Raw genomic sequence first — 24,215 nt, forward strand, 5'->3', positions numbered from 1 at the left:
GGGACCCGGCCGGCCGGGTGCGAGTCGCTGTCGGGGGCCCTGGCTCGGCCCCAGGTTGGAGGAGGCACAGCCCTGCAGCGGCGGCGGCGGCGGTGCTACAGTCTGGAGGTGAGCGGGGAGCGGCCATGGAGTCCCAGGCCCGGCCGGGGCGGAGGCGGGGAGCCGGGGCTCGGGCGCCGAGCGCAGGGCCCGGGACGCGCGAGTGGCAGTTTTGGGGCCGCTTGGGAAGGAGGTCTGAGCGAACGTGCACATTTTTTCTGTGTCTAGCTCCGGGCCTTGGCCTTGTCTCTCCCGTCTCCCAAAGCACCCCTTGGCCTTGCCTGCAGATTTCACTTTTGCACGCTGTCCACAGGCTGGGGAAGGCTAGGGTGGCCTGCTTGCTCAGCGTCCACTGTGCCAGGCACGGAGACAGACCTTGTTCTTCATGGAGTGCGAGACCAGCCCGCACACATGCACCCCTGCCCCCCGGGCGCTCTCACCATTGGGCCACACTGCCTCCAGCCTACCCCTGCATCCCTAGGCTGTGTCAGGGTCCCCCTGCTCAGGATTGGCACGGGGTCAGAGGAGTCACTCTGGAAGTTTTCCGGCTGGAAGGTTGACAGTAACAGAGAAGCCTGTCAAATACGAGAGAGAGAGAGAGATTAAATATTCCGTGGACTAGAGGAATAGTGTCTAGTGAGGTTCATGCGGGAAGGAGGGAAGCCTGGAGGAATGTGAGGTGGAATCACAGCCGAGATTTGAAAGTAGAGGAAGCCTAGATATACAGGAAAGAGGGGCAGTAGGGTAGGGAGCGCCTGTGAGCTCTGAGCAGGTGGCAAATGTCACAGAATATGCGGTCCTTTTGTAGGGAGATGGAAGGTTTTGTAAAAGAGCCAATTCTGTCTTTGAAAGTACGTTGAAATAGAATTATACGACTTGACTTACTGACAGAGTATTCCAAGTATTTGTTAGACTCAACAAAGCACTCTTTTAAAGCTGAAACTGCATTCCTTAGCATTTCACAACCACCTTAGCATCGGGAGTGTAGCACATTCTTGCGGTCAGGAGATAGGGGTTCCAAGTCTTGGTCCTATAAAGGGGATTAAGCAGTAGTTTGTGTAGGAAGTTAAAGTATGTATAAGCACATACAAGAACAGAATTGTCATGATGTAAATATTTTGTAAGTTGTAAAAGAAAATGTGATTTAAAAAAAAAAAAATCAGTGCTAGGATAGGAACCTGTTAAATGAATGGATTCTCCCTCGCCCCCGCCAGAGTTGTGCAATGTGCAGCTTGCACAACGTTACCATGGGCCTTGAATGGGGAGATCTCCTGCTCACCTGAGGTCTTATGAACTGGGCGATGATTAGTTCAGTGGTGCGGCAATAGTGCAATCTGCCCTTCTCCCCTGTCCCTATGGGCACTGATCCTATCATTTGAACGTAGGGTGACATCAGCATCTGAAGCTTGTATCCTAGAATAGATGATGGGCTCAGAGTTCCATCAGGACTCCCGATTGCCACACATCCCCCTATCCCTTCATGCCCCTACAGTCATTACACGTGATCTGTCTGCATTGTATCAGGCAGTAATGGAGATTTCCACGGTTCTTAGCTTTCCCGCTTGTTTCTGTAGCCAAACATTCTTCCACTTCCGGAAGCAGGCCTTCGGCTGTGCCATCCCTGCCGCACCTTACCCATTGGCGATGCTCCTGTTTGCTGCACTTGTAGTTTTCTTTCGTCAGGGCAGCTGATCTTATTGTTGGGGGTCTTTGCTCCCATCTCCTGGCCACATGAAGGGAACGCTTGTCTCATCGGATCTCTGACAGCCTGCTGCCCCTTATGCTTTCAGGGCCCATGCTTGTGATTCTCGATGGAGAGTGACAGCGTAGAATCATAATGAAAACCAGCCCCTGTCGGCCACTGATTCTCAAAAGACGGAGGCTGCCCCTACCTGTTCAGAATGCCCCAGGTGAGACATCAGAGGAGGAACCCAAGGGTGCCCCTGCCCAACAGGAGCCTGGTCAAGCACAGGCCTCCAAGGGCGGGGCAGAGTCCAGCTCTTGCAAGTTTCCAGCCGGGATCAAGATTATGAACCACCCCACCATGCCCAACACCCAAGTGGTGGCCATCCCCAACAATGCCGACATCCAGAGCATCATCACGGCACTGACGGCCAAAGGAAAAGAGAGCGGGAGCAGTGGCCCCAACAAATTCATCCTCATCAGCTGCGGGGGCACCCCAGCGGACCCTCCAGACACGCGGCCTCCAGCCCAATCCGGCGGTGATTCCAAGAGGACAGAGGTGATCCCCGAGACGTTGGGGCCAAAGCCTGCAGCTGGGGACATGACTCGTGCTCAGCCACCAGGAGCTGTTCGCAGGCAGCGTCGGGAGAGCTGTGGTATGTGGCCTGCAGGGCAGAGGGGTGGGGAGCCTGCTTTTGCTCTCTGGTGCCGGGGTCTGCAGTCAGCCGGCCAGTGCTTGCAGCTGACAGGTGTCTTGCCTGAACCAAGGGGAAGTCTTGTCTTCACCCTGGAGCTTTGACGCAGATCTTCTGGGTCCCCACTGAAAGAGTTCTGGTCGTAATTTAGTATTTCTGTTGCCTTCTTCATATTGGAAAAGGATTTGTACTTTCTATTTGTCCTTTCAGTGAACTGTATAAAGAAGTAGGAGTCTTTCTGCCTCCTAATAAAAGAAGCACGGATAGGAAAAGTGACTTTTTGTTGCCAGTGCTCAAGTAACTTGGCGGGTTTCCTTGTCCGATCTATAAGGTTCAGTATGGCTCGGATTGGAGTGCCATTTGAACTCTGACCCTGAGTTCTCCCCAAAGTCCACAGTGGGGCAGAGTGACTTAGAGCCTCCCCAGATGGCACATGTGTGCCCTGTCGCCAAGGGCCGTCCAGGTCTTGGAGGGGTAATCCCTAACCTCCAAAGTGGGTGGGCCTCCTGAGCCTCTGACGGAGCGGCTGAGCAGGGTCTTGGATTGTTTCCCCTCTAGCCGGCGGAGAGGCAGCAGGCTGTACTCTCAACAACAGCTTAACCAACATCCAGTGGCTTGGAAAGATGACTTCGGATGGACTGGGCTCCTGCAGCATCAAGCAAGAGGTGGAGGAAAAGGAGAATTGTCACCTGGAGCGGAGTCAGGTTAAGGTGAATTGTTCTGTCGCTCAGCAGGGCAGTCAGAGACAACGCAGGCAATTTCTAAGAAGAGCAATAGTCAAATGGACGCTTGCTAAAGCAGAATTTGCGTGTTCTGCTGTTAGCACTCCCTTAGTGCTATGCTGTATAACTTTTAAATGACTTTTCTGCCGAGGATCTTTTGCTCCCTGGTCTGTGAAATTTTCTTGAGAGCAGATTCTCTGGATTCAGCACTGGGTTTAGTGTTCTGCTGTTAGCAGGTGGTTAGCAGGTTTTGAGGAGATAATTAAGAGGTTTCACTCTGGGAAACCACTTGAACTTTAAAGGTGCATCCCAACAGCATGAACTGACTGCAGCAGCTTTAGTGGGATCATTTTGATTTGCTTGAGAGAGAGAAGGACAGAGAGCTTCCCATCTGCTGGCTGACTCTCTAAATGCCCTGGACAGGAGACCAGGCCAAATCCAGGAGCCAGGAACTCCATCCAGGTCTCCCACGTGGGTGGCAGAGACCCAAATCCTGGAGCCATCATCTGCTGCCTCCCAGGGTGTAGGAAGCTGGACTTGCTAGCAGGGCCAAGACCAGGCACCCTGATATGGGACATGGGTGTCCCAAGCCACATCTTAACCACTAGGCCAAATGTTCACCCCACACGATAGTTTTATTAAAAGATGTACTGTGATTTTTTATTAGAAGATACACTATGGTGTTAATGGCAAATAAAGTGAATTTTAAATACTTCCCCAGCAATCAAAATTCATCTGACATGGCCGGCGCCGTGGCTTAACAGGTTAATCCTCCACCTTGCGGCGCCGGCACACCGGGTTCTAGTCCCGGTCGGGGCACCGGATTCTGTCCCGGTTGCCCCTCTTCCAGGCCAGCTCTCTGCTGTGGCCAGGGAGTGCAGTGGAGGATGGCCCAAGTGCTTGGGCCCTGCACCCCATGGGAGACCAGGAGAAGCACCTGGCTCCTGCCATCGGAACAGCGCGGTGCGCCAGCCGCAGCGCGCCTACCGCGGCGGCCATTAGAGGGTGAACCAACGGCAAAAAGGAAGACCTTTCTCTCTGTCTCCCTCTATTGTCCACTCTGCCTGTCAAAAAAAAAAAAAAAAAAATTCATCTGACTTAATTGTGTAGTCTGCGTTTGTTTTTCATAGTTGCCAGTATCACACGTATAGATTCTATTGTATATACTTTTTTTAAAAAAAAGATTTTTTTATTTATTCGTTTGAAAGGCAGAGTTACAGAGTGAAGCAGAGGCAAAGAGAAGTCTTCCATCTGCTGGTTCACTCCCCAATGGCCGCAACAGCCAGAGCTGCACTGATCCGAAGCCAGGAGCTTCTTCCACGTCTCCCACGCGAGTACAGGGGCCCAAGGACTTGGGTCATCTACTGCTTTCCCAAGCCATAGCAGAGAGCTGGATCAGAAGAGGGGCAGCCGGGACTTGATCCAGCGCCCATATAGGATGCCAGCGCTGCAGGGGACAGCTCTACCCGCTATGCCTCAGCACTGGCTCCTTTATATACCTTTTAATCATTTGTTCAACACATCAGTTTATTCACAACACATCTAGAGGTAGCACTAAGACTTAGGTCTTTTGACCTACAAGTCTGAAAAATGAGCATGGTTTTAGTATGAAATAAGTGCTTTTTAATCATAGTGTACACACACAACTCTTAAGAAATTTTAACCAGGGGCTGGCATTGTGGCATAGCAGGTAAAGCTGCTGCCTGCAATGCCAGCATCCCATGGGCTGTTCCACTTCTGAACCAGCTCTCTGCTAATGGCCTGGGAAAAGCAGCAGAAGATGGCCTAAGTGTTTGGGCCCCTGCCACACATGTGGGAGATCTGAAAGAAACTCCTGGTTCCTAGATTAGGCCTGGAGAAGCCCTGGCTGTTGCTGTCATTAGGGCAGTGAGCCAGTGGATGGAGGAGCCCTTTCTCTATCTTTCCCTCTCTCTAACTCTGACTTTCAAATAAATAAATAAATCTTAAAAAAAAAAAAAAAAAAAAAGGAGGAGGACAAATTAGACGTCCTCTTATTATTGAACGATATCTTCAGCAAAGTGAATGATGGCAAAGAAGTGGTTCCGTATTGGCTAGGGTCTAGACTAGGTTATATTAATCTCCCCAATCCTAAAATTTTACTCAGTGGAATAGTAGTCTCAGATGAATTTGTTTCTATTAACAGTTCCAAGGAATATTTCTCTAGGTGGTGCTCTACATGGGGTAGGGGATGGTTCTTTTGTTTTTTAAGATTTATTTGAAAGACAGAATGACAGAGAGAGAGAGACCTTCCATCCACAGGTTCACTCCCCAGAATGGCCACAATGGCCAGGACTGGGCCAGGCCAAAGCCAGGAGCCAGGAGCTCCATCCTGGTCTCCCATGTGGATGGCAGGGGCCTCAAGTACTTGAGCAATCCTCCGCTGCTTTCCCAGGCACATTAGCAGGGAGCTGGATTGCACGTGAAGCACCTGGAACTCATGCCAGCACTTTGATATGGGGTGCTGCTAGCTGGAGTGGAAGTTTTACTCGCTGGGTCACAACGCTGGCCCTGAGGGGTTCTTGTGACTCTCTCTTGTCATTGCTTTTCCTCTTCCCTTTGGCTTCTCATAACCCTCAGGCTGAGGAGCCCTCCCGAGGATCAACATCATGGCAGGACTCTGTGTCTGAACGGCCACCCTACTCTTACATGGCCATGATACAGTTCGCCATCAACAGCACTGAGAGGAAGCGCATGACCTTGAAAGACATCTATACTTGGATTGAGGACCACTTCCCCTATTTTAAGCACATTGCCAAGCCTGGCTGGAAGGTAATCTGTCCCATAACAAATGAGGTGGAGGTCACTGCATCCAACAGCGGGGCCCTGGGGATGGGGCAGCGATGAAGGGCAAAGGATGCTGAAGCTGTAAACAGAGACCTCTCAACCGTGACTGCGTGCTGCTCAGTCTAGGCAAGAGCGTCTCTTCCGTAGCAGCCGGTCTGTGAACCCTGTGGTCTTCAGTGTAGCACCCAGCCCACCTTTGGGTTAAACTGAACAGCCACCCTAGGTACCAGCAGCTGGAGTGGCTAAGAAGCTTTATGAAAAGATCTTAATGGAAAAAACAAAAATACAGAACACAACCTGTAAGCTTCATGACCCAAGGTTCACATCCTGCACTCACGCCCTCATTTTCCCTTAATTTTCCGGTTCCTTATCCCTGACTCGTCTCGCGATCGAATGCTGTTTCAGTCTCTGCTTTCCTAGACCCTAGCACCTCTCCAGGACTTGCTTCTCACCAGCCTCATGGAACGGCACCAGTCTTTATCCCTGTGGAAATGCACAGGTTTATGGTTGAGATTGGTGGCTCTGCAGTGTGGAGTGCCAGGCAGAGTTGCCAATGGGCAGGGTTCGGGGGACGCTGGACGGAGCCTGTGCGGAGCGCAGTGGGAGGGCCCTGAGGTTGATCCCCCTGCTCGTCTCAACGAGTGATGTTTCTGAAGCCCAAGTTGCCAATAACCTGTCTTTGTCTTTTCAGAATTCCATCCGTCACAACCTGTCTCTCCACGACATGTTTGTTCGGGAGACGTCTGCCAACGGCAGGGTCTCCTTTTGGACCATTCACCCCAGTGCCAACCGCTACTTGACGTTGGACCAGGTGTTTAAGGTGAATGTCCTGGTGTCCTCTGAACAGGGCCAGAGGTGGAGGTTGTCCCGGCCACCTCGGAAGGAAACGCGTTCTCTTTGTGATGCTTGCATGTGATCGGGGGAGTGAAGGCCGGCCAGACGGTGACTTGCATAAAACTCGCGAATTAAGTACAGTTGAGAAATACTGAATGACACACTTCTAGGCTAGTCCACGGCACAGAGAGCACTGTTGTGACCCAAAATTGAGGATTTCCCAAGACTGCGAATAAGAATTGCCTGGGACATCTGTTAAATTACAGCTTTCCAGACCCGTTTCTCAGGGTTGCTCATTCAGCAGGCCTGGCATGGGCCTAGAAATTTGCATTTTTAAACAAGTGTCTCAGGTGATTGCTACAGAGAAACCCTGGGAAACTTGAATTAAAGCCCTTTAGGCCTGAGACGGGAAGCTGAGGCCCCAGAACTTTTTGTTGTGGGATTTCAGGGTGCCCTTTAGGCTGCTGTACCTGCATTCTCTTGGGGGGCCCAGGCGTCCGGTGTCTCAGCATCGATCAGGAACAGGTGTTCTTCCCAGCCTGGTTGGTGGTAACTTCATGTCATTTCTCTCCCCTGATGCCTGGCCGCCACCAGCCACTGGACCCAGGGTCTCCACAATCGCCCGAGCACTTGGAATCAGTAAGGTTCTTTCCCTCTGGCTCGGGGCTTTGTCTTGTTTTCCTTTCACTGCTCAGCATGGCTTTCGTGAACAGAGAGAAGACACGAGGCAGGGAAGGCGGTCCACGGCCGTGCAACCGCTGGGCCCGACCTCAGAGCACCTTACAGCTGCTGGGAGTGAGGGACACCAGGCTGCTGGCCACGTGTCTGCCTCCCCTCCTCTTCCCACAGGCATCACAAGGTGTGCTGTGCAGGGCAGGGCACGGCACAGCAGGAGAACATGCCACAGCAGTGGTAGATGCATGGCACACGGCTCCCAGGAAGCGGACAGTTCGCTCACTTTTCTCCCTGGCTTGTCTCTGCCACTCACTCGACTACGTGCTTGGCATCCCTCGGGGTGGTGAGGACAAGTGGGTGAGGTGGCAGTGCTGTCCTGCCATCGAATGCTGTCCACCTGTCTAAGACCAGGGCCTTAGAGATTGTGCCCACCTGTATCCATACCTTCGACTTGGCTTTTTCTTTCTGGGCTGTCGGTTAGCTCAAGTGCACCAGCTCAGGCTGGTGGGGTTCTGCTTCTGCCTTCCCTTATTAACCTAGGTTTCTTTCTCTCCCTACCCGCCACAAGCAGCAGCAGAAACGACCCAATGCTGAGCTCCGCCGGAATGTGACCATCAAAACTGAACTCCCACTGGGCGCACGTTAGTATGGGAGAGTGGGCCTCAGGCCTAGGCCTTGTTCTGGGGGCATATCTGTAGTGGATCAAGACTCCGGGATTCTGTTCCCAGCTCAAAGGGATCTGAGCCCAGAGGAGAGCAAAGCTCCTGGGACTGAGAAGGGGTGGGCCTCTGTCCCCCTGCTCTTATCTCTCTGGTTTCCTCCTAGGGCGGAAGATGAAGCCACTGCTACCACGAGTCAGCTCCTACCTGGTGCCCATCCAGTTCCCAGTGAACCAGTCACTGGTGCTGCAGCCCTCGGTGAAGGTGCCATTGCCCCTGGCAGCTTCGCTCATGAGCTCAGAGCTCGCCCGCCATAGCAAGCGAGTACGCATTGCCCCCAAGGTGAGTGTCTTCTCTTTCTCTCTGGCGAGAGGCTCCGATCCATTAGAAGTGCTAGACCTATAGCTTGTGAATCACTGTGCTAAATGGTCCTGGGAAGCTGATGAATCTAGCTGGGTAGACAACCGTAAAGACACAAGAAAATGTGGTAGCTTGGTAAGAGCTAAAAAGGGATCTGGATTACAACGTAAATGGTGTCAGGAGGCCCATGAATACTTGATGAGTTTTTAAAAATTCAAACAAGGGTGGTTGTGATATGTGGGCTGAGATGGCTAAGGAAATATTCACAAGGAGGCACGTTTGAGGAAGAAGTGAGTCTGGGTGAACAGACAAGTTTGGAGAGAGCATCCTCGCGGGCAGTGCCCTGGAAGCAGGAGATGCCGGTGCGTACCTGGGAGTGGCAGTGAATCGGCCAGTCTGAGCATTTCTCAGCCTCAGCCTTACTGCCACCTGGGGCTGAGTGAGTCTTTGTCAGGTTGGAGGGCTATTGTCTGTGGGTCCATTGTCCTACCTACTAGAAGCCAGTATCACCCCCCAGATGTGACACTGCTGAATGTCCGTGGGGAGGGGAAACTGTCCCCAGTTGAGCACCACTGGTCCAGCCTGGGAATGTGGGAAGGGTGAGCTAAGATCACACCAGGAGGGCCACCGAGTCTGGCCTTAACCCAGCAAGGACAGCTGTTTGTGGGAGAACCGCTGCACCCCATTCAGTGAGATGGAGATAACCTAAACTCAAGCTTGGAGAGACTTGGGTTTGCTTTTATTCTTCTAATTTAGAAATATTTTTAGGGGCAGGTGTTGTGGTGCAGGAGGTTAAGCTGCCACTTGGACCACAGCCCATATCAAGTGCCTGTTTCCAGTCCCGGCTCCTCCACTTCCAATCCAGCTTCCTGCTAATACCCACCCTGGGAAGCAGTGGACGACGACTCACGTACTTGGGTCCCTGTCTTCCATGTAGGAGACCCGGATAGCGTTCTGGGCTCCTGGCTTCAGCCTGACCTAGCTATTGTAGGCATTTGGGAATTCATATATAAATAAAATTTTGTGTGTTACAAGGAGGTTTCAAAATTCCTGGAAAATTTGCATTTTTTTTTAAATTTTTTTTTTTTTTTTTTTGACAGGCAGAGTGGATAGTGAGAGAGAGAGACAGAGAGAAAGGTCTTCCTTTTGCCATTGGTTCACTCTCCAATGGCCGCTGCGGCCGGCTCATCGCGCTGATCCAAAGCCAGGAGCCAGGTGCTTCTCCTGGTCTCCCACACGGGTGCAGGGCCCAAGGACTTGGGCCATCATCCTCTGCACTCCCGGGCCATAGCAGAGAGCTGGCCTGGAAGAGGGGCAACCGGGATAGAATCCAGTGTTCCAACCGGGACTACCGGCGCTGCAAGGCGGAGGATTAGGATTTATTTTTATTTATTTGAAAGAGTTACAGAGAGAAGGAGAGAGAGAGAGGTCTTCTATTGGCTGGTTCACTCCCCAAATGGCTACAACGACCGGAGCTGAGCTGATCCAAAGCCGGGAGCCAGGAGCTTCTTCTGGGTCTCCCTTGTGAGTGCAGGGGCCCAAGGAATTGGGCCATCTTCTACTGCTTTCCCAGGCCATAGCAGAGGGCTGGATCAGAAGTGGAACAGCCAGGACTAGAATTGGCACCCACATGGGATGCTGGCACTTCAGGCCAGGGCTTTAACCTGCTGCACCACAGTACTGGCTCCTTCATCTTACTTTGAAAGGCAGAGAGAGGGAGACAGATCTTTTATCTGCTGATTTACTTCCCAAATGCCTGCAGATAGCCAGGGCTGAGTCAGGCCGAAGTCAGGAACCCAAAACTCTGTCTGTATCTCACATGGGTGGCAGGGACCCAAGAACTTGACTCATCACCTGCTGCCTCCCAGGATGAACATTAGTAGGAAGCTGGATTTGAAACAGGGCAGCTGGGACTCAAACCAGGCACTCTGATGTGGGATGCAGGCATCCCAAGTGACAGCTGCTGTGCCAGACGCCTGCCCCCAAAATAATGCATAATTTTTTAAAAAGATTTATTTATTTATTTATTTGAAAGTCAGAGTTACACAGAGAGAGAAGGAAAGGCAGAGAGAGAGATCTTCTATTCGCTGGTTCATTCCCCAGTTGGCTACAGTGGCCAGAGCCGCACCAATCCAAAGCCAGGAGCCAGGAGCTTCTTCCGGGTTTCCAACGTGGGTGCAGGGGCCTAAGGACATGGGTCATCTTCTACTGCTTTCCCAGGCCATAGCAGAGAGCTGGATCAGAAGTGGAGCAGCCAGGACTCAAACCGGCACCTATAAAGGATATGGACACTGTAGGCAGTGGCTTTACCCGCTACGCCACAGTGCTGGCCCCTAGCCATATTACTTTAATGGGCGGTGCCGGTGCTGTGGGGCACTGGGTTAATCCTCTGCCTGCGGCACCAGCATCCCATATGGGCGCTGGTTCTAGTCCCGGTTGCTCCTCTTCCAGTCCGGCTCTCTGCTATGGCCTGGGATAGCAGTAGAAGATGGCCCAAGTGCTTGGGCCCCTACACCCGCATGGGAGACCAGGAAGAAGCACCTGGCTCCTGGCTTTGGATCGGTGGAGCTCTGGCTGTAGCAGCCATTTGGGGAGTGAACCAGCGGAAGGAAGACCTTTCTCTGTCTGACTCTCTCACTGTCTGTAACTCTACCCATCAAACAAATAAAACCTTAAAAAAAAAAAAAAAAAAAAAAACTTTAATGGGCACAATTTGTTTCTAGTTCTTTGCCCTGTGAACAACAGTGCAATAAAGATCTTTGTGAGTTTCCTTCTTATATCTGTGGGATGGAGTCACCGCAATCCTGAGTTTGCTAATTGAAAAGGTCTTTTAAATTTTGCCAAATATTGCTAGATTCCCTTCCACAAAAGCTGCAATAATTCACATCTCACCAGCAATATATGACAAGAGCTGCAACTCTGCCAACAACTGGTGTGAAGAGGCTTTTTCATATTTGCCCAACTAATGTGTGTACATGACAGCTCCTTGTTTGATTTTGTCCTTTGCAGTTTCTCGGTAATTTTAGGGAGTGTCTCAGGAAGGGCTGGTCCCTGGGCGTGGTCCTCTGATCTGCGTGTTCCTAGACATTGTTCTTCAACAGGGTTCTGTTAATAAACTGTGGGAGCTCTTTGCTGTGAAAATAGTCACCTTCTGTCTTTCTGCTGACGATTTTTTTTCCTCCTTCAAGTGTTTGTTTCTTACCTTTGGTTACAGTATCTCTTGCCACAGTAAGATGTTAAGTTTGTATGTAGTCAAATATGTCTCTCTTCTCTTTTACAGCTTCTGAGTCTCCAGTCTTGGTTAAGAAGGCCCCTCCCCCATCTCAGATTGTCCGTATAGCCTCCTAGGTTCTCTTTCAGGATTTGTATGATCTTAAGGTTTTAATTTTTACGTTTACTTCTTTGTGTATGGTATAAGATAAGCACTCGATTCTGTTTTCTCTTGGCTGGATACTGATTATGCCAATACCCTGTTAAATGCTGTCTTCTTTGACCCCTGGAATTGAACTGCCTTTAACATGTTGGCTCACCGCTTCTTGGCCTTTTGGCTAAGATCAAGTGTAACATGTTGGCTCTTCTCGTGTTTAATAAGACTTAAGAAAGACAAGAAAGAGGCTAGGCCCCAGAACCTCACCTGTGTGGTCCTGCTTTTGTGCCCTGCCCGGTGACAGTTGGCCCGCGAGAGCTTCCTTCCCTCTGCTTCCCTTCTAGGTGCTGCTCGCGGATGAGGAGGTCGCCCCTGCGGCCGCTGCAGGGCCCCTGAAAGAGGAGAAGGAGCTGCTTGGGGAAGGGTTGTCTCCCTTGCTCCCCGTTCAGTCCATCAAGGAGGAGGAGATCCAGCCAGGGGAGGAGGCCCCTCACTTGGCGAGGCCCATCAAAGTGGAGAGCCCGCCCTTGGAGGAGTGGCCCTCCTCGTCCCCGTCTTTCAAAGAGGAGTCATCTCACTCCTGGGAGGATTCGTCCCACTCTCCCACCCCGAGGCCCAAGAAGGCCTACGGCGAGCTCCAGTCCCCAGGCCGGAGTGTCTCGGAAATGCTCGTGATTAAACGGAGGGAGCGGAGGGAGATGAGCCGGTCTCGAAGGAAACAGCACCTGCTGCCCCCCTGTGTGGACGAGCCCGAGCTGCTCTTCTCCGAGGGCCCCAGCACTTGGCGGCGAGCCGAGCTCCCCTTCCTGGCGGAGTCCTCGGAGCCCGCCTCCCAGGAGGAGGCGGGGCCTTTCAAGACCCCCATTAAGGAGACACTGCCCATCTCGTCCACCCCAAGCAAATCTGTCCTCCCCAGAACCCCCGAGTCCTGGAGGCTCACACCCCCAGCCAGGGTTGGGGAGCTGGAGTTCAGCCCTGTACGAACCCCCCAGGGCGCCTTTGGCCCCCTGCCCGACTCCCTGGGGCTGATGGAGCTGAGCACCACCCCGCTGAAAAGCGTTCCTCTCTTTGACTCACCCCGGGAGCTCCTCAATTCAGAACCCTTTGACCTGGCTGCTGACCCCTTTGGCCACTCTCCCCGCTCAGAAATGGAAGCCCCCAAACCGGGCTCCCCAGAGCTGCAGGTTCCCAGCCTTTCAGCCAATCGGTCTCTAACGGAAGGCCTGGTCTTGGACACGATGAATGAGAGCCTCAGCAAGATCCTGCTGGACATCAGCTTCCCTGGCCTGGAGGAGGACCCACTGGGCCCTGACAACATCAACTGGTCTCAGTTCATCCCCGAGCTGCGGTAGAGACCTGACTGTGCCCTGGCCCCTCAAGCTGCCCACCGCTGGAGGCACTCCTGTGATAGGGAGACCCAAGGCTTAGTGCTCGCCAAACCCTCTGAGCAAGGACAGCAGGTGGGGCTCGATCTGCTCGGCTCCACCTGGCCTGATTCGGCCACGGCGACAGTCACGCCTTAGCCGCTGCTGCTGAGACCTCTGCCAGCAGTCAGGCCTTGGGAGCTGCCCTCCGAGCCGCTCCACTCGTGCGCCCCAGGAGCATCTGACTCCTGTCCTCTCCCTGCCAGGAGCAGAAGGGTGGGAAGGACGCCACAGCCACTCCCATCCTGTGCCCAGCAGTCTCGCCTTTTCTGCTCCTCACAGGGTGGCCACTGTGAATAGTGTCAGTTCTCCAAATCATCCTCTAATTATAGACGTGGGCTTATTTCCTTAGACCACTGTGTAGAGACTGCCAGGAGAAGGGCGGAGGAAGACAAGGGTTTTCAGTTTGCTTCTGTTCCATGCTTTTGGTTGCTAGAGAAGGGAGGATGTGCAGTGCACGGTTTCTTCCAGGCCCAGGGTACCTGACTCCAGGCTTCGTCACCATAGGCGCCCAGACAAGCAGACCTGCCTGCTGGGGGCCCTCTTCCTGCCCCTCCCTCCCACCTCCCCGTGTTTCCAAGTCAGCTTTCCTGCAAGAAGCAATCCTGGTTAAAAAGGTCTTTTGCGATGGTTTTGGAGTTGAATTTTAGGTGGGGGAATGGAGGCATCTGAGCAAAGGGTGTGGGTACCCAGATGAGCCCCCATGAGATGTTTCTCTGATAATGTCCCTAATCATGCCAGGGAGATGAGCATTGACCAGAACTTGGGCAGAGGGCGTAAGAAGGCTGAGAGAGCCCCTAACGTGCCTGGCTTCCTTAGCTCGCACCTCAGCTTCGCAAAGAGCCACCCTGGGCCCCAGCTGACTGCATGGATGTGAGCCAGCTCAAGAACACTACTGTACCTACCTACTCAATAAAACCCAGGCTGCAGATGCTGGTCTGTGTGGTCTGTTGGTGCCTGGCCTTTTTGGGGTGAAAAGGGCTGGGAAAGAAGGGTGGGGGGGATGGTGGCAGGAAAGAAGGGAGGTCACATGAATCCCTCCCTGCATGGGCACATGCCCTTTCTCACACCAACATTGCTGGTTAAAACTTGGACCTTTGGGGGCTCCTTAGAGAAATCCCGCGAGGAACAGGCCCCCAGAGCCTGAGGGAAGGATAGGCCCAGTTCCAGGTGCCACTGCCAACTGAGGCCTGGAAGGCAGCCTGCCCTGCCTCCCTCCTCCCCACATCTTCCTAGGCAAGTCTGTCCAGAGGCAGCTCCTGTTACCATCCTCTGTGGCCAAAGTGTACGAGGGAGACCTGTCCCCTGCCTGTGTCACCCCAGAGGCAAGCCAGAGGCCCCAGGCACTGCAGAGCCTCCTCCCTCCCTCACCACCCAGCAAGTATTACCATAGCAACCTCAGCAGCAAACAATGACACCAGAAAGGCCTCTCCACAAAGCTACCATCCTGGCTGGCAGGCCCACAAGAAAAATGGCCTGCAACCCACAAAGACCACTCAGGAGGCCAAGCTGTCCGTCTCGAGTCAGAGAACCTTTCCTGCGGGTAGGCGGTGGGACCATCTTGGCAGCCTACCTTTTTAAGAAACTTTCTATTTGAAAGAGACAGAGGGAGACCTTCCACTTGCTGGCTCATTCCCCCAAATGCCTACCACAGCCAAGACCAGGCCAGGCCGAAGCAAGGAACCTGGATCCGTCTGGGTCTCTTCCATGTGGGTAGCAGGGACCGAAATGCCTGAGCCATCATCTGCTTTCTTCCAGGGTGTGCATTAGCAGGGAGCTGGAATCGCAAGTGGAGCTGGGACTCCCAAGTACTCTGACACGGGGATGTGGGTGTCCCAAGCTGAGTATTAATTTCAGAGCTGAACACACACTCCTGCAGCCTACACTGAGGCTGTCCGCTATGGTAGACCATTGCTCTGTAAACTTGCCATGGTCTTCCTCTCTTAGTCCTCTGAGTCCGTGAACACAGAGCTCAGAACAAAAAGAGATGCCTGCTTGGTACAGCGTGAGTACCCCTTTCCTAAATGCTTGGGCCAGAAGTGTTTGGATTTCAGCTGTTTTTTTATTTCGGAATATTTGTACTGTCATAAGGAGATATTTTGGGGATAGGACCCAAATCCAAACATCAAATTCATTTATATTTCATATACACATGGGTTGAAAGTCATTTTACAGCCGGCGCTGTGGCTCAACAGGCTAATCCTCCACCTAGCGGCGCAGGCACACCGGGTTCTAGTCCCGGTTGGGGTGCCGGATTCTGTCCCGGTTGCCCCTCTTCCAGACCAGCCCTCTGCTGTGGCCCGGGAGTGCAGTGGAGCATGGCCCAAGTCCTTGGGCCCTGCACCCCATAGGAGACCAGGAGAAGCACCTGGCTCCTGCCTTTGGATCAGCACAGTGTGCAAACTGCGGTGGCCTTTGGAGGGTGAACCAATGGCAAAAGGAAGACCTTTCTCTCTGTCTCTCTCTCACACACACTGTCCACTCTGCCTGTAAAAAAAAAAAAAAAAGTCATTTTATACTAGAACCCATCACAGGAGGTCAACTGTGGTGCTATCATGTTGGTGCTCAGAAAGCTTCCAATTTGGGAGCAACCCGGATTTGTGATTTGAGTGGTTAAACTGTCACCTGGGACACCCACATCCCATATCGGAGGGTCTAGTTCAAGTCCAAGCTCCACTTCTGACCTTCTGACCCAGCTTCTTGCTAAAGCGCACCCTGGGAGGTAGCAGGTGCTGGTTCAAGCACTTGGGTCTCTACCACCGATGTGGGAGAACCAGGTTGAGTTCCAGTCTCCTGACTCTGGGCTGACCCAGCCCTGGCTGTTGTGGGCATTTAGGAAGTGAACCAGTAGATTGGAAGATCTCTTTTTACTCTCTGCTTTCCCAATTAAATGAAAAGACATTTTTTTAAAAAAGAGTGAAAGTTGAGGAGGGTGGGAAATTAAGGTCAAGATATGATCAAGGGACAGAGAACATGAGAGGCCCATGAGTGACACAAAGAAGAGTACGGGAACCTCAGATGAGCAGGACAGGAATAGAGGAATCCCTGCCAGGCCCCCAGGGTCCTGGTGAGAAGTCTGGGAAAGACAGCAGGGCGCGCTCCTTACCCCGCCCAGATCCCTTGCCTGCACAGCCACCCCCCAGGCTCCCTTTTGTCTCCCCCTAGATGGTCCATGCCCGTGAGTCCCCCCCAACCTCCCAGACGTGGGTCCAGCGTGAGTTCTTCGTCCCCGGTGCACCCTGGGAGTTGCCCGGCTTCACACGGCAAACCTACCACCAGCTGATCCACAAGCCGCCTCCCTGCACAGAAATCAAGTCCAAGGTGCATCACCAGCTCATCCACCCTTGGAAGGAGCCAAACCAGCACACCTGGGGCTTCCACACCTGGCTGGATGTGGGGCGTCTGCCTGCCACCTTCCCCTCGCAGCCCGACCAGCCCTACAATAGCAACGTCTGGCGCTGGCTCACCCACTCCAATGCCTACCGTGATCCCCCTGCAGGGCCCCTCATTCCCCCTCCCTCTTGGATGGGGCCCCACAGCTTTCTGACCTTCATCGGCTACACTCCCATCTTCTTGGACGAGAACAGGAAGAACGAGGTGATTTTCAGGACGCTGAAGGAGCTGAAGGCGGCGGAGAGACTCAGGCTGAGGAGCGAAGCAAGGGCTCCTCCACTTGATGCCCAGGGCAACATCCTGCCCCCCGCGACCTACAAGAAGTAAGATGCGCCCCTTCCCCAACACACCTGTGCTCAGGTGACCCCTTCCCTCTCTCTGATTCCTGATTTCTGGAATCTCTCCTTTCCACCTCTGTTCATCTGAAAACCCAACTCTTGTCTGCAGGTGGCTGGAAGGAGCCGGTGGAAGGGAGGGACGGTACACAGAGGCACAGAATTATTTAGCGGAAATTGGGCTGGGTGAGGAAGTGCCACTCTGCCCTTAACACCTGCTAGGCCCTGGGGATGCAGAGACGTGTGATGGAGTCCCTGGCCTCTGGGAGCTCATGAGAACAGGCTGTCACAACCAGGCCCTGGTGCCAAGTGCACAACGTGTGAGATGTGGTGGGTGCTGCCACAAAGCCCGTTATTAAAGAAAAGGGCTGAAATAAATGCTGGAGCTGCAGGCTTGGGTTCAAGTCCAGGAGGCAGCCCTCTGGCACATTGCTTAATTTCTCCAGGCTTGATGCCATTCCTGATAAAGGGGAAGCAGATACCTCACTGGGTGAGGATTGCCTGGATTACAGAGTGGGAAAGGAACTGAGCAAAACGGAGATATCATTACAGAAATTGAACAGAGGGAGGGGTTGCTGTGAGCTGGGATGTCCCCACCCTATGAAGACTCCCTGAGAAAGTCGGAGCTGGGCTGCAAGGGCAGGGAGCCCTCTGCACGTTCCAAGGATCCAGGGTCTGAGTGTGAGAACCCTGCAGCTCCTCCGCTCCCTGCCCACGTGGGAACTCACAGATATTTCCTAACCGGGGCCAGCCTCTGCACTGGGCACGAGTAGCAGAAAAGTGGGGAGAGAGCTAAAGATAGAATGGCTCCACCTCCAACCCCAAGGGCATTCCTGGGGAACCAGAGAAGGAGACTATGGAGATTTTTAATCTTTAAGGGGAGAAAAAAAGTGGGTGCTGAGAGCGGGGTGATTTGGGGAGAAGATTCCCCAGGACCTTGGCTTCTCCCTGCCATCCTGGTCACAGGGAAGGTAGATTGCTAACATGTGCCAACCATGGGCATGCCCGGGGGGGGGGGGTGTGAGGCTTACAGCATATCTCAGACAGCTTCATGGTCAAACCCAGTGCCAGATGTTGTTCTAATCATCTCAGTTATGTGACTGAATCCCCCCGGGAGTCTCTGGACAGAAGCTATTATTAACCCCACCTCACAGATGGGGCTCAGAGTTCACACTGCCCCCTGCTGCAACTTTCCTCCATGACGTTAACTTTCTTGAATTCTTGTAGCTTCACTTTTCTGATGTATGCATGGAGATGACCCCAGTATCTTGCAGGGCTAAGAGGATTAAAGTGGCACAGGGGCTTATGCATAGAAGGGGCTCAGTAAATGATGGCACATCTATGAGAGCAGGACCCTGGTGTCCCCTGTCCCGGGCCTGGAGCTGGGAACGCGGGAATGCGTGCAGACGAGGTTTTGTGGTTCAGGAGAAGGTTGTATTTGAGTTGGACCTTGAAGGAGGGGAACAAGAGAGTGAGGAGCCGAGAAGGCCATTGAGTCCAGGATTAGTCAGCGCTTTGCTTCTGTAAATAAATACCGGACTCAGACTCCTTAGGAAGGAAGAGGTCGATGTTGGCTCATGGTTCTGGGGGCTCACAGTCCAAGAACAGGCAGCCCCACGGTCTGGGCTCCCATGAGGGCCATGAGTATGGACAGGGGCAGAGCAGAGATAACACAGTGAGTCAGGAAGCAGGGAGCACACTCATCGACCAAGCCTTCGGGGGATACCCACACTAACCTCCAAACTACAGCAAGTCCTGATGTAAAAGCTTTAACAATTATTAAAGATGACTCTGGATCAGTCAGTGAGCACACATGGAGCGCTGGGAACCTAGAGGAATGCAGACACAGGAGACAAGATCCGAGCTTCAGGGTGCTGTGATTTTGTTGGCGAACTAGAACATTTGCATATAACCCTAGCAGCACGTTAGAATAACTGGGGCTTTTTCATAAAACGCTGAGGTTTGGGCCTCACGTTGCAGATTCTAATTCAAGTGGGAGCAGCCTGGGCGTGGTGGTTTTAGAAGATCCCCAGGGTGACTTTAGTGGGTAGTCATGGCTGAGCCAACAACGACAAACAGGCTGAGCCAGGTGCAGAGCATGCTGAACTGTAAAGTACCTAACCTGTCTGACTGTGTTCTTTTGCTCCAAAAGTCCACTTCTTTTTTTTTTTTTTTTTTTTTTTTTGACATGCAGAGTGGACAGTGAGAGAGAGAGAGAGAGAGACAGAGAGAAAGGTCTTCCTTTTGCCGTTGGTTCACCCTCCAATGGCCGCTGCGGCCCGCACATCGTGCTGATCCAAAGGCAGGAGCCAGGTGTTTCTCCTGGTCTCCCATGGGGTGCAGGGCCCAAGCACTTGGGCCATCCTCCACTGCCTTCTCAGGCCACAGCAGAGAGCTGGACTGGAAGAGGGGCAACCGGGATAGAATCTGGCACCCCAACCGGGACTAGAACCCGGTGTGTCGGCGCCATAAGGCGGAGGATTAGCCTATTGAGCTGCGGCGCCGGCGAAAGTCCACTTCTTACTGTTCAGCTTAACACTACAGGCATATAGAGAAGAGGAAGTCAACCACTTACCCTCCATTCTGTGGTCCTCCCATGCCCCCTGCATTGGTGGGGAGGGTGAAACTTGAAGCACAGTAAATGAGAAATAATGATGATATGTCAAAAGGATGGATAGTCTACTGGATTGAACCCTAGATTGTTCTGTGCTTTGCTTGGGGATGGAAGGGCTGGGGCAGGTAGGGTAGGTAGAGTAGCATCGACACAGCCTCACCATCCCAGTGCCAAACACATGCACAGGGTGCAGGCCATTGGCACGGATCCGTATCCAAGGAGGAGAGAGGGAAGGGATTCCCCAGGCCTGATTGCTGGCTACTGTGGAAGGCCGCGTAGCCTGTCCCATCTCACACCTCCCCTCTGTGCCTGGATCTCGCCTTTAACCACTCTGTTCTCTCCACACCCCTCCTGCTCTCCCAACAGGTACAAGCACATATCTGCTGGTGGAAGGTTTGAGCCCCAGGGCCTCCAGCTCATGCCCAACCCACTTCCTAATTCTTTAGCCCGGGGCTGGCCTTGCCCGAACACTCTGCCTCATTACCAGGAGAAGGTGCTGAGGCTGGCCTTGCTGCCAAGTGCACCCCTGAGCTCAGACCTCGTAAGGGATTACCAAAGCCTGCTACAGGACCGAGTCACTGTGCCCCTCCGCCAGCTCCCCGAGACACAACCTGGCACGGCGTCATCAAGGAAGAAGGAAAGAAGACCTGGCTACATCTAGAAGAACCTGCATATGCGTGGGGACTATTGTGGGCACCCAGACCCTCAGGCTCCAGGATTGGCAGCCAATACTCCTTCAGCAAGGAGCCACTGGGGGTAGTCGAAGGACCACCATCCTCCCAACCTCAAGCAGCCTCTGTTCCCCAGGCTCTCGGAGACTATTGAAGCCCTAGATTGTCCCATGCTTTCCTTGGGGATGGGAGGGCTGGGACAGGCAGGGTGGGTAGAGCAAGAGGAGCAGGGAGGGCTTCCAGCTTCTGGAAGTGACGTGTGTGTGTGTGTGTGAGTGTGTATGTATGTGTGTGTGTGTGTTGGGGTGTAAGCAGAGGTGCTATAAGAAACATGAGTAAGAAGCGGTCATCTCCACTCTTGAAACACATTTGGCATGAGGAAAATGTGTGTCAAGCCTCTCAGGCAAACATAACCTCAATCCCATCCCCTCCCTGGACCATGCAAAGACCAGACACAGGTTTGCTTGGCCGCAGGTGCCAGTGCAGGGTTTGTGGGAGTAGAGGTCAGGTTCAGGCTGGTGCTGGAGCATGGGAGAGTCAGGCCTGAGGAAGGTTAACCAGCCCTCAGCAGGGGAACAGGAGCAGAACAAGACAGAAAAATCAAGAGTGGTTAGCCCAGAGCATCGGGCCTGTCCTGCAGTGAACTCCAGCCGCCTCAGCTATGAGGCTCCCAGGGGCAAAGCCTGAAGTGGAGCCAGCAGGACACAGTTGGCAGGAAAGGGCTGGCCCTGGCTGGGTTGGGGTGAGGTTGGAGATGAGAAGGGGACTGCAAGGGGAGAAGCTATATGTGGGGTACCCCACCTCACCTTTTCCTGTTCCCGTCACAACCCCCAGTTGGTGGTCTGCCCCTAGTGGGCTTCTCTCGGTCCCCTGCCCCCTGCCCTCTCTGTCTCCACTTTCTTCAAGACCCACAGGCAGCTGGGAGTGGAGACAGCACAGGGCCTTAGCTCAGGGTCACCCGTTAACCAGCTGGCGGGGAGGCCTTCAGGACATCACTGGTCTCTAACTGTGCTCATCTGTACAGCAGGACCCAGTAAATCAGTGGGAGAAATAACACACGGCGAGCAGAGTGCCTACAGAGATGCAGGCACATGGTAGGCCTCCATAAGTGCAGCTGGTGACCCTGGTTCACAGCATAAAATAAGAAATGGATGGCATATTACTCAGCCATAAGGATGAAGGGAGTACTCACATGAAGGAGTACTGACACATGGCTGAAATGTGAGAACGTCACCCTGAGAAGCCAGACACAAAAAGCCACACACAGACTTCAAAAAAGTTGGTTAAAAAGTGGAACTAAGACAAGTTTACTTTGGTGCGACAGAAAAAACTTGAAAGCCATGTATAAAAACAGTCTGAAAATGTTCATAGGAAATATGTATTATATGGGGGGCTATACATTATATATATTATTATAAATATTATATGGGGCTGGTGTTGTGGCATGGCTGTGATGCTGACATCTCCATATGGGCACTGGCTCCCTGCTAATGCCCCTGGGAAAGCGGCAGAAGATGGCCCAAGTGCTTGGGCCCCTGCACCCATGTGGGAGACCCTGGTAGAGTTCCAGGCTCCTGGTTTCAGCCTGGCCCAGCCCTGGCCGTTGCGGCCATTTAGGAAATGAACCAGTGAATGGAAGACCTCTCTCTGTGTGTGTGTGTGTGTGTTCCTCTCACTAACTCTTTCAAATAAATAAAAATAAAATCTTTAAAAACAAAAAGAAAGCAAGAAAATCTGTATTATAAAAAAAGCAAGGATTTCAAATTTCTTTTGCACCAAATTAAACTTATTTTTTAATTCAATTTTCCCATAAACTTTTTGAAGTATCCTCCTTTGAAATATCCAGAGAAGGCAAATCCACAAAGCTGGAAGCTAAACTGGGAGTTGCCAGGGGCACTGAAAATATTTTGGAACTAGACAACAAGTAGTGGTCACACAACATTACGAATGAATTAAATGGCACCAGATTGTGCATGTTTTTTTGTTTTTGTTTTTTGAAGATTTACTTATTCATTTGAAAGGCAGAGTTAGAGAGAGGCAGAGGTACAAAGAGTGAGAGAGGTCTTCCATCCGCTGGTTCACTCCCTAGATGTCTGCAACAGCTGGAGCTGCACTGATCCAAAGCCAGGAGCCAGGAGCTTCTTCTGGGTCTCCTATATGGGTGCAGGGGCCCAAGGACTTGGGCCATCTTCTATTGCTTTCCCAGGCCATAGCAGAGAGCTGGATGGGAAGTGGGTCAGCCAGAACTTGAACCAGCACCCATACAGGATGCCAGTACTGCAGACAGTGGCTTTACCTGCTATGCCACAGCACCAGCCCCTGGATTGTGTGTTTTAACATAGTAAATTTTATGTTATGTGAATTTCGTCTGCATTAAAAATAAATATAACACATAGGATTATGAAGATAGTCTCTCCCCTTCTTTCTAGTGCCAAATCTATAATTGCCTTACACAGTTCCTCTCCTTGCCACCTCTCTACGGTGTGGGAGCAGAACCAAGAGATGAGTGCCTCAGGGAGTCCCAGGGCTCTGGAAATGAACCCATTCTCCCCACTCTGGATTAGGAATACTGATGGAAAAGAGGGGGATCCCTTTACATAGGATCTAAAATCGTCACAGCGGCAAACAGAGAGAGCTCCCACCCACTTGTTCACTTCCCAACTACCCACAATGCCCAGGGCTCTGCCATGCTGAAGCCAGAAGTCAGGAACTCAATCCAGGTTTCCAAGGACCCGATCATTCGAGCCAACACAACTGCTTTCCAGGGTGCACATTAGTAGCGGACTGGAATAGGAGGTGAATCCGAGACTCAAACCCAGGCAGTGCAACACGGGATTCAGGTATGCCAAGTGACAACTTCACTGCTACACCAAATACCCAACCCTCTCCATTTTCAGATGGGCGCACTGAAGCCCATCAAGGAATAACCTGCTCCAGACCAGAAAACCGGGCAGTCCCTGCCCTCCCGCTAGCAGAACAGGAGGTGCTGGGTTGGGGGGCTGGGACCCCAGGGCTTGTGCTGTGCCACTTCTCAGGCTACCTGCCCCCTCCACCAGGAGAGGCCTAGAGGTACTCAGAGGCTAACACGAAGATTTAGGGGCTGGGAGAAAAGTGGTCATTAGACTCCATCTGTCCTCCTGGACCTGGGGACTCCAACAAGGCAGTCCCCAGCCCAGCCTGCCACTTACCTGGCCAGCAACCATGAACACCCCCCAGCCCCTTCTCTCATACACCAATGGATATGGAGTGTTCAAAAGCCACGGTGAGGTGGGGGTGGGGGATCCAGACCTGAGAGGGAAGCAGGGCCAAAGGCATGGACACCCCTCTGCCTATACAAACCCAGCATGCCTCTCTCCAGAATGCCTGCGCCCTGCTGAATGCCACCAGCCTCACAGACACTAAGTCATCCCAGCTCAGGTTCTGGGCCAGCACCTCCCCCTCTGCACCCTCCCCGTCCCCCTGAGCTGGGTTTGCTGCAAGCAGGTGCTGGGTTGCTAGATCCTGAGCAGCATGACTCATTTTTTGAGCCTGGTTGCTGGTCTCAGGAGCCAGGTTGCTGAGGCAAGCTCAGGGTCTCGAGTTGCAGGGAGCCTGAGGAATGGTCGGGGCCAGTGAGTGCTGGGAGCTGTGAGGACTGGGAATCCCCGGGATCATCGCCAGTCACGGCCCTCAGGGTTGTCTCGCCTGATGGCCATGCCTCTAGAGGCTCTGTAGCTGCTCCGGGAGAGGACAAATCAGAGCCAAGATCTGCAGTACAGGCAGCCCTCAAGGGAGCGTCTACCTCCCCCAGGACCCCTGGCCTATCGTTTCTGTTCACTGCTGCCTCGCCTGCTCCGAGCCCTTTGCCTTTGTGTGTCTTTTCCACCACCGAGCCTTCTCCTTAGTCACGCTGTCCACTGGGCCCACATACATTTGCTTTTTCATGGCACAATGTAAACA

At 52.8% G+C, this 24,215-nt stretch overlaps 2 protein-coding genes and 1 long non-coding RNA gene across 6 annotated transcripts; 2 read left to right on the forward strand and 1 right to left on the reverse strand.

Moving 5' to 3' along the window:
• Nucleotide 1: 1 nt before the first annotated feature.
• On the forward strand, nucleotides 2–14,194 carry FOXM1 (forkhead box M1). Of its 4 annotated transcripts, XM_062194813.1 has the most exons (10): nucleotides 2–108; nucleotides 1,830–2,378; nucleotides 2,976–3,127; nucleotides 5,738–5,929; nucleotides 6,636–6,764; nucleotides 7,373–7,417; nucleotides 8,022–8,094; nucleotides 8,279–8,454; nucleotides 11,753–11,850; nucleotides 12,184–12,242. In XM_062194813.1, exons 2-9 carry the CDS (start codon nucleotides 1,877–1,879, stop codon nucleotides 11,810–11,812), a joined length of 1,329 nt encoding a protein of 442 aa, XP_062050797.1. In that variant the 5' UTR covers nucleotides 2–108; nucleotides 1,830–1,876; the 3' UTR covers nucleotides 11,813–11,850; nucleotides 12,184–12,242. The 4 variants fall into 4 exon arrangements, with proteins under 4 accessions (XP_062050797.1, XP_062050794.1, XP_062050795.1 ...); XM_062194810.1 differs by lacking the exon at nucleotides 11,753–11,850 and having other exon boundaries at nucleotides 12,184–14,194; XM_062194811.1 differs by lacking the exon at nucleotides 11,753–11,850 and having other exon boundaries at nucleotides 8,025–8,094; nucleotides 12,184–14,194.
• Nucleotides 206–12,184, reverse strand: LOC133761874 (uncharacterized). Its single transcript, XR_009866229.1, has 3 exons — nucleotides 12,107–12,184; nucleotides 925–1,069; nucleotides 206–614 (listed from the first exon to the last, which is right to left on the reverse strand). It is a non-coding gene; the product is annotated as an uncharacterized LOC133761874 (long non-coding RNA).
• A 540-nt stretch (nucleotides 14,195–14,734) lies between the features above and the next one.
• Nucleotides 14,735–16,983, forward strand: TEX52 (testis expressed 52). The gene is made up of 2 exons (XM_062195468.1): nucleotides 14,735–14,806; nucleotides 16,429–16,983. The coding sequence occupies exons 1-2, from the start codon at nucleotides 14,735–14,737 to the stop codon at nucleotides 16,981–16,983; spliced, it is 627 nt and encodes a 208-aa protein (XP_062051452.1).
• The last annotated feature ends 7,232 nt before the right edge of the window (nucleotides 16,984–24,215 follow it).

The sequence above is a fragment of the Lepus europaeus genome, chromosome 6 (genome assembly GCF_033115175.1).
Source record: "Lepus europaeus isolate LE1 chromosome 6, mLepTim1.pri, whole genome shotgun sequence".
In the NCBI taxonomy this organism is placed as follows: domain Eukaryota; kingdom Metazoa; phylum Chordata; class Mammalia; order Lagomorpha; family Leporidae; genus Lepus; species Lepus europaeus.